This window comes from Mus caroli, unplaced genomic scaffold (genome assembly GCF_978045245.1).
Source record: "Mus caroli unplaced genomic scaffold, Mus_caroli_1 scaffold_2, whole genome shotgun sequence".
In the NCBI taxonomy this organism is placed as follows: Eukaryota; Metazoa; Chordata; class Mammalia; order Rodentia; family Muridae; genus Mus; species Mus caroli.
In genome coordinates, this window is record NW_028227257.1 from 33,975,861 (window position 1) to 33,985,518 (window position 9,658).

The window sequence follows — 9,658 nt, forward strand, 5'->3', positions numbered from 1 at the left end:
GGGGTCCACTGACAAGAAAATGCAAGCCCATAACCTCTCAATTCAACAAAGACTTTTCCTCCCCCAACTCCCTTGGGCTTTTCTGCCCTAGGCCATAACCTACCTGAGAGCCATCCTTCTAGTTCATGTGAAAAAAACACCCATCACACAAAAACCAGCATGGATCAGATATGACCATCACACCAGTGGCGGGAAGAGGTAGGCAAGAACTGAGCACAGGGAGCTGCCATTGCCCTGCGGGGGGTAGGGGGGGGGAGCAAGGGACAAAGTGTTCCTGGAATCTCAATTTTAACTTGAAATGCATTTATCCATGGGAACCGTAGGGTGGTGCTTGGGTTCTATAGCACAATTAACACGGTGCCATACTGCACAGACATTATGGATTAAATAAGCTTTTGTGGGTTGGCCCGGGAAGCCAGCCAGGAACAACTTTGTTTCAATGGGGAAAATGCACTATAATTTCCAAATAGCTGCCATAATAAAAAGAGACTTTTGTAGCATTATCCTTTTGTGTACATAATTTCCATTTGTTACTGCCCCTCAGTCATTGTGCCCTGCTAGGGACAGATAAAAAACATTCTGGGATCAAAAGTGGGGTTATGGAGGATAGATAAAACCCATTCTAGGGTAGGGGGAGGAAGAAAATGGCAGTAAGAGACGTCATGCTTTTGAAAGATAGGATTTAAACTGTTCTTTGTATACATGTACATAGCATGTCTGTGTCTATACATGATAGATGCATGTATGGCATGTACTTCACACAAATGTCATGAAAGCTCAAGGATATTGAATTCCAGCAATGAAAACCAGAACTACTTTCTTCGGAGTAACAACTGTCTCATTTGCTCCACTGGCTTAAGGAACCTTTTCCAAAGGCAGGCAAAACTTATTTCAAGAGTACTTGGTGGGGATCTTGGTGAGGCAGCATCCTTTCTGCTCCGTTTTAAGCGAGTGAGCAAGAGACCTCTGTTCACTGGATTCATCACACACAGATGGGAGGCTGGGATGGGGCTCTGCTCATCCAGGCCACTGTGTGATGTCTGCTCTCAGCATGGGAGCTTCAGTTCCCGCCCTGACTCATCTGCCTTGACCAGTCTACTCGTTTTTATCCTGGTCAGTTCTACTCATTTCTTTGTGAATAAGGGGGAAAAAAAACCCTAAATAGATGAGAAAAGAAATCACTGTTTTGAGAAATGTCTCAAAAAAGAATCAGTCATTAGGCCTTCGGGTCAGCCTGGCAAAGGGCCAGGAATTAGCCTGCAAAATGAAAGAGGGGTGGGTTTGGGAGCAGATGTTCTTGATGCTGCAGGAAATGAAAATGTAAATTTACCTTTTCTCTTGAAGTATGCTGGCCTCTAAGGCTGCTCATACTTTATAAGGATCACATTTTATTTAACACGACTGTTTCTGGCCTTGAACTCCACAACACTTTTGTCTCGATCTCCCAAGTACTAGGATCACAGGCACTGTGTCCCCTTGTCTGACTTACATATAGACTTGCAGTCTCACCACACCTTTCCACATGGCATAGCTGCACTTTCCTATCTACTAACTGAGGAAGTAAAAATTGCTCCAAGATCCAGCTTACCTTCAGGCCTAACTGGCTGCCGAATGTCAAGCCTTTGTGGAATTAGCACATGGCTTAATTAGTACAGGATTTGAGAAAATAGGTTTGTGGAAGCTTTCAGGAAAAGACAAAGATCTGTAGGTGGGCCTCACTTGTAAGACACACACTTCCTGCAGTCTTTGTCTGAATACCCGATTAATGATCCTGCCTTGGAGGACCAAGGAAGAGGCCGTACATTCTCTGCCCAACCTGCTGCAGCCAGATGGAGCGAGTTTGCGATGTCAGAAGGGAGCAGAGTGAAGATGGACCCAAGTTAGGATGGGAGGATGGAGTTGGCGTGGCTGAGGTGGAAGGAGATGAAGGCAGGCAAAGGCTACACTAAGTCTAAAGTATCAGCTTATGGCCCAAGGAGGCCAGTTCCCCAAGGAAAACAAGATACTTCCTTGCAGGTCTGTCCTCAGTGTTAGATACTAACCATGCTGGAGCCACAAATTCGTCCAAAACTAATTCCAGACTTTGTAAGGTGGGAAGTTGCTATGTACATCTATTGTCTTATCTGTACTGGTTTTAGAAAATGGTCACAGCGCCACTTATAAAATGGCACAGCCTTTCTCAGAAGCCCTTTCTGCCTTGTCATCATCATCAAGCTCTCATACACACTGGGTATCTCTCTCTCTCTCCCACTCCCTGCTTAGGATAGAGTCTCTCTACATAGTCTTAGCTGTCCTGGAACTCACAATGTAGTCCAAGTTGACCTCGAACTCACAGAGATTCTCCTGCCTTTGCCTCCCAAGTACTGGGATTAAAAATCTGCACCACTACACCCAGCATACATGGGTCTCTTTATAGGATTCAAATTGGCCAATCAAGGTCTGACAATACCGTGGCCATCGCTGTACTATCCCCAGAGTTATACCTAGGAATCTTTGTTGAACATGTCTCTCTATTGAGTTTCCTTCTTCCAGGTTTGTTCGACTCTTTTGCTTTCCAACATGAATTTGGAGTTTTGTTATCAAGTTCAACAAACAATCCTTGGTGGTTGGCTTTGCCCATTTGTGACTTTAAATCTTCATATCTAAAAGGCAGTAACCCCCTTGATTTATATAATTTTTCTTTAATAGCTTTCAGAAATTGACAATATCCCCCAAGAACATAGGGGTGATCATGTCAGTTTTAGACTAGATACTTTATATTCTTTGGCATAAGTGTAGATGCCTGACATTTCCAAACTATCTACAGCTAGTTCTGTTTATGAAAATGCATTTACTTTAATTTGATGACTTGGCAGCTGGCAACTTTAAACTTCAATGTTAAGTCTAATTATTATTTTTTACATATTCCTTCTGATGTTCTACATAGCGAATAAATCACCCCAGGCTCAAGAAACACCATGGAAGAGGGAGTGGAAAAAACATGAGGGATGGAAAGATGGCTTAGTAGTTAAGACCACTCACTGCTCTTACAGAGGAGCAAAGTTCAATTCCCAGCACCCACTCGGCGGCTCACAACCATCTCTGATCTCACCCATACACAGAAAATCAAAATATGTGTTAATGTGAGGAGGATGGGACGAGGTTCTCTGAAATACTGTCTTTGGCTAGAACAAGGCCATTGTACTCATGAGCTTACTGCAGGGATGTTTAACTATACAAAGCCAAGTGAACCTGATGTTAACATCCCAGCAGGCAGGAAAAACCAGATTCAGTAGGTTAAAAATGGAAAGGGCTGTGGAAGGGGCGGGGACGGATGGACATGAAGGTGGGAAGGGATGTTCTAGGAAGAGTGGGAAGGAGGAGTTGGTTAACAAGACTGAGACATATTATATACATGTCCATAATTATCAAAGAATAAATAATGGGACAAAAACAAAGAATAAATCATTTGCCAATAAGTAATCTATTTTGTTTTCTCAGCTGTCAACATGTACCGTTTTGTTTTACTTTAGTTTTGCTGTTTTAAGAAAAGGTCTTCCTAAGTAACCCAGGGTGGCCTTGAACTCACAATTCTCCTGCCTTAGTCTCTTGAGTGCTGGGATTGCAGGTGTACGCCATCATACGGCATGCTTTATTTCTTACTGCAGTAGTTAAGAAATCCAGTTCAGTGTCAAATAAAAGACATGGTGACAGAAAACTTCACACCATTTATAGAGGAAAAGAACTTCGTCTAATATATTATCATGGCAGTAAATGGTTTTATAGCTTCAGCATGTTAAGGGAGTTCTTATGTTGAGTTATAAGTAAGAATAACTTTAAATTTATCAGATATTATTATATTATATATATTTATGTTAAATACATATGAATAGTATATTATACTATATTATGTTATATTAAATCAGGTATCGAGATAATTTTATTCCTTTTCTTCCTTTACTCTGTCAATGAAGCCAAGAGTTCTCACTCTTGCATGTACCAGAGACTGATGTTAAGTATCTTCCTCAGTTGTACTCCATCTTACTTTTTGAGACATGGCCTTTGCCATCTTTGCAAGCTCCTGGGGTCCTTTTGTCTTTTTCCCAGTACCGGTTTTGTTTTGGAGATCCTGGGGAGGTTGGGTTTGTTTGGGGTTTTTTGTTGTGGTTCTTGTTGGGTTTTGGTGGTGTTGATGTTGGTTTGGATTTTTGGTTGATTTGTGTGGCAAGCACTTTGCTCACTGACCCTTCTCTCCATATATATATATATATATATATATATATATACACATATATACATATACATACATATATAGATGAGAGAGAGAGAGAGAGAGACATGCATAGATGTGTTGATATAAGTGAGATACATATATATACATATGTGTATACACACATGCACACACACATACAACAGGCAGAACAAGATCTTTGAAGAAAAACATTTGTTCACATTTTCAAGTTTAGAAGGGCAAACCTGGGCTCAGCCACTTCTGTAAGCCTGACCTCCTGCAAGCCTCCCATTCTCATATATAAGATGGAAACAGCAGCTGGTACCTCAGAGAATGGTCGGAGTAACTCAATAACATAATCCTGGTCGGCACAGAGCCTGATGTAAGTTCTCAAAGCATGGTCACATTAATAATGTACCCCAGCTGATTGTACCCGAGTGGGTCAGTTGAGGTTTCAATTCAAGTTTGCTTAACTCTAAAGCCCATGAGATGTCTTCAATTTACACACCGCTAGAAGACAGAGAGGTTGGTTGTCCCCTAGATTTCTTGCTAGGCATTTGTCACTGTGCAGTGAACTGCCATGAGATCAAGGGAGTGGACTGGACTCCCTTTTTGGTGCGTGATAAGCTTTTTAAATGGTGGTAGTGGTTTTCTTGCTTGGAATTGAGCCCAGGGCCTTATGTGTGCTGGGCAAAAGCTCTGTCTCTAAGAAACACTGCCCCAGTCCTGCAGTAAAACTGACAAGCCTTCTTGAACTCACTTGGCTATGTACTTACAGCAAATAGATTATGTTGAGCCTCCCAAACAGCTTCTGAGTAAACTTTCTAACGAGGTTTTTGATACAGAAGATGTCCTGGGACTCTGTTCTTCGGCAATGTACCACCTCGACCTTCCCTCTGGGAGACGTGAGGATGGACATTTTTCTCTCCTGTCCTCAAGAGAAAGAGGGAAGTCTGTTATTCATCTCAGATGACAGGTTAGCTCAATCACAGTACATACAACACTGGACAGTTGCTTAATTTCATGTGGTCAGAGTAAACCTGTGCAGGGGTGCTCAGGGGCACTCAGAGGCCACATTTCCTCAGGTAGTTGACTATAACAACTGTCATTGCAAACCTGATAAAATGCTGTTCTTCTAGAAAAAGAACTGAGAACTGGCCTGCCTAAAACTGTCCACAACTGATTTAAAAAGGGATAGTTAAAGGGATTATTGACTTAACCCACTGTGGCAGCAATACAGTCGTGTTATAAGGAAAATATTGACTTCCATCCCCACATTCTAAATAAGTTTGCTCTTATGGAACCTGGAACCCTAAAAGATAGCAATCTTGAAAGGTTTTATGAGACAAAAATCTAAAGTTTAAACAAGAAAGCATATGCTTCCTTAAACAGTTTTCCTGAGGGGTTACCATGTTTTGAAACCCTAGGTGCCAAACCTATTCTAAACCATGAGTTTGGACATATCTTGGAAATGTCTCCCCAAAAGCTCATTTATTAAGGATTCAGTCAGCAACTTGAGTCACTACTGGGAGATGGTGGAACATTTAAGAAAAAGATAGATCGCTGAAGGCATGCTCTTGTAGGGGAAGAACCCCAGTCCCTTGCTCTCTTTCTTGTTGCTTTGTGGCCACCATGAGGTGAACAGACTTCCACTGTCCTAAGTTCCCATCATGTTGCTGTCAGAGGCCCACAGCAACAGGGCGAGGTGAGCAGGGATGGACAGAGCCCTCTGGAATCATGAGTTCAAATCAACCACTTTTTCTTCTTCTTCTTCTTTTCTTTCTTTTTTTTTTTTTTTTTTTTTTTTTTGAGACAGGGTTTCTCTGTATAGCCCTGGCTGTCCTGGAACTCACTTTGTAGACCAGGCTGGCCTCGAACTCAGAAATCTGCCTGCCTCTGCCTCCCGAGTGCTGGATTAAAGGTGTGCACCACCACACCTGGCTCAACCACCTTTTCTTACAAGCTCATTATTTTTGTCCAAAAAGTGGAAAGCTAACAAATCCATCAAAGGCTTAGAAGAAGTCCATCACAGAGACTTACTTTCTCCTTAATATATACATCTTTTCCACAGTCTTTCTCAGCAGAACCCTCTAATGGCTGCAACAGCAGAGTGTCCGGGTTCCAGAAAGTTGGGAAAATGCTGCCAACAGCAACAGTAGCCCACAAAATGGTTTCAATTTTTCACTTAACATCTCAAAGCTTGTCTGCCTCTTCTTTCCATATCTCTTTCTCCTTCTGCTCCTCCCTCCCTCCCCTTCCAAGGGAAGAATTATTACATACTAATAGGTCAACTGAAATCAGGGAAGTCAGCTTGGCATGGTCACAGAGAATATAGAAAGCTCTCCTGTAGGCAACTCTTAGTCTCCTGCACTGATGACCACAGTTGATCTCGGTCAATTTTTAATAATTATATAAATGGAATTACATAGTATGTATGACTTTTATCATAAGACATATCCTGCTACTTTTTTTTAAGCTTAGATATTCCAAAGAAATGGAATGTTGCAAGACTCTGAAGATGAAACAGACTGTGCTCATGCCCTGTTGAAGAAACCAAGCCTCCAGGGAAGACAGCGGCTCGGCTGAGGTCATACACATGTGGTCAGAAATAAAAACCATTGGCATCTCAAGCCAGCACTGCCTCTGCCATTCCCCACCGTGAGCTCTCTTCCCTCTCCTCACTGTTCCCCAGGGATTCAGATCAAATCGGTCCTGGTATTCCTTAACTGCAAATCTTCAGTGAAAAGTGTGAGATGGAGTTGACTAGACCCTGGGAAGCTAGCAGGGTGACAGGCTGGAGTCCTCCAGTGCCCTTCCCACCACCAACTGCACAGGCTTACAGAGAAGTTTTATCAGCACCTTCAAGGCAAACATAGCTCCTGGGGATGGTCAATGTTGCCCAAGCTTACAGAAATGGAGAGGTATCAGAAATGCCAAAATATTCATTTTCTTTAACCATTTCCCATTTTACAACAATAATTGACCAGTGAAGCTGTCCAGATGTTTCCATTGCCCAGGCATTTAGCAAGCTGTGTGAGCTGGGTACAAGAGGACTTTTGCTTTTCATAGAGCACAGTGGGAGAGAAGCAGATCCCCATGTGTGACGAGGTCTGTGTTGTGTAGCCTTGGTGTTATGGTGACCGTGGTGGTTATCTAGAGAACCTTAGCGCTGCCCAGCTGTTGCCTAGTGGAACCATGGACTCAGAATAGAAGCACTTCATGTTGCAAAGACAAGAAGACCTTGGTATCTAGGCAACATCTCCAAAACCTGGATATTAGCTTACTCTCCCCCACTCTCTTATCTTAGCAGCTATTGGCCTGTCTGGTGGTTTCACTTTAGGAGCACAGCAAAAATAATTTCAATGTATTTAATGTTTGGGAAACGAGATGATTTTGGATATTTGGATGACATGGTTTAGAGCTGTGGCAAATGCTTTGATATTGGCTATCCTCATTTGTAGTTTGGAAAAATTGCAAAAGAAAGTTTAGAGAGAGTAGGAGTGATATCATGACATACTTTTTTTTCCCCCCAAATACTAGGAGTTGGGCAAGTATGGAAATTCCTTAAAACAATTATCTATTGCCAGATGTGGTGGTACCAGCCTTTAACCCCGGTACTTGGGAGACAAAAGCTGGTAGATCTCTGGGAGTTCCAGGCCAGCCAGGGCTACACAGTAAGACCTTGTACCAGAAAACAAACAACACCAAAACAAACAAGCAAACAAACAAATCATCGTCATCACCACCAGTAACAAAAAACTCATAAGGATTTAATTAAGTCACTAATAAAGACAGCAGCGTAAGTGCACGTTACTAAATGAGAGACAGTAATCTGAAGAGGTATATGACTCCAACCATCTACAAAGAACTACAGAGACATTAAAAAAATAGGTCAATCGATCCCTGCTACCTCGGTCCAGTGTCCACACTCTCTCAGCCCCCAAGGCTCTCACTGTCAGAGAGGAGGCAGTGTGTGAGTGCAAGAGGCAGTGGACGACTACAGAAAACATCTGGACACAGCAGCACAGCACAAAACCTGTGCAAACTCAAGCCAGACCAAATCCCCTTATGGAGAGATGGGCACACAATGCCACACCTGGCAGTGGAGAAATTGGCCATTTTTTAGCTGCTGGAAAGCATGAGTTTTCTCTAAGAGTATAACATTCTGGTAAGTTGACCAAGCTCCAGTAAAAGACCACATATCCAAGAATATCTGGGCAATACAAATTAGTCTTCAAAGGTTACAAAACAAAAAAGACACAAAGTTGGGTGAATAGGGAGTGGGGTAGATCTGGGGGAAGCTGGAGGAATGGCTATGATTAAAACGCAAAACTCTCGAAGAAGGAATTAAAAACAAACAAACAAAATGCTTAATAAAAAGGAGTATTGATGGACAAAGGCTCGAGGGATAGGAGGATGAACAGGCGGTACCCTGAGGATGTTGACAGTTTGAGGCCAGCCTAGTCTACAGAGTGAGTTCCGGGACAACCAGGGAATCAGGGCTACACAGAGAAACCCTGTCTCCAAAACAAAACAAAACAAAAAAAATCTTGCCTTTGTCCTAAATCTCAGACTGTTACAAAAGTGAACTGTAACAGTTTCCTGTAACTGACAGGGGTGGGGTAATGGATCGTAGAAAGCCCTTTGAGGGTGGGGAAAGAGGGAGTAGGAGAAGCTCAGCTTCCCAATTTTGCTGTCAATTCCAAAATTTTTATTTTAAAAAATTATCTTAACTATATGCTAAATCACTGTTTTTAATGTACTTCAGATATTATACGTACTAACATCTAGAGAGTATTCTACATAGACAGATTTTTTTTCTTTAATCTTAAGGAAATAGGTTTTTTTTATCCTTTTATAGCTGAGGATATTAAGGATAAGAGAATTGAGATAATAAAAACAAATTTACATGCCGGGCGTGGTGGCGCACGCCTTTAATCCCAGTACTTGTGAGGCAGAGGCAGGCGGATTTCTGAGTTCGAGGCCAGCCTGGTCTACAGAGTGAGTTCCAGGACAGCCAGGGCTACACAGAGAAACCCTGTCTCGGAAAACAAAAAATAAAAAAATTTACAGACTAAAAATTTGGTCAGTTTCTGTAGGTGCTTTGCTACTGACTAATTTCCACCTTTCTCTAACATCTTGTTTCGAAACTACCTCTTTTGATTTTTAAAAAAATCCACATTTCAAGATCATTAACTTGGTCCAATCGCGGGGAAGCCTAGGGCGAGGGGGCGGGGACTCAAGAGACTACAAATCCCAGCATGCACCGCTGCCCAGGCTGCTTACAAGGTTTCCTCCGCGCTCTTCCCTTCTCCCCGGAGTTTCTACACCCGAGATGGATTTCTACGTCCCTCAAAGGTGACACGGACTACAGCTGCACGCATCCCGGAGACGGACCTGGATGAGCCCTCGCCGCCGGAGCCCCATATCCCTGCGGCGCAGCCCGCC

General features: G+C 42.6%; 1 protein-coding gene across 5 annotated transcripts in view; it reads right to left on the reverse strand.

Moving 5' to 3' along the window:
* Positions 1 to 9,658, reverse strand: part of Cfap61 (cilia and flagella associated protein 61) — a 278,785-nt gene that overhangs the window by 269,060 nt on the left and 67 nt on the right. For 3 of the 5 annotated variants that reach the window (XM_021156893.3, XM_085833584.1, XM_021156892.3), the window contains exon 2: positions 4,987 to 5,138. In XM_021156893.3, the coding sequence (XP_021012552.1) occupies positions 4,987 to 5,129 (143 nt within the window). In that variant the 5' untranslated portion in view covers positions 5,130 to 5,138. Of the gene's footprint in view, positions 1 to 4,986; positions 5,144 to 9,496 lie in introns of all 5 variants that reach the window. The other 2 variants (XM_085833579.1, XM_085833577.1) reach the window with 2 other exon arrangements.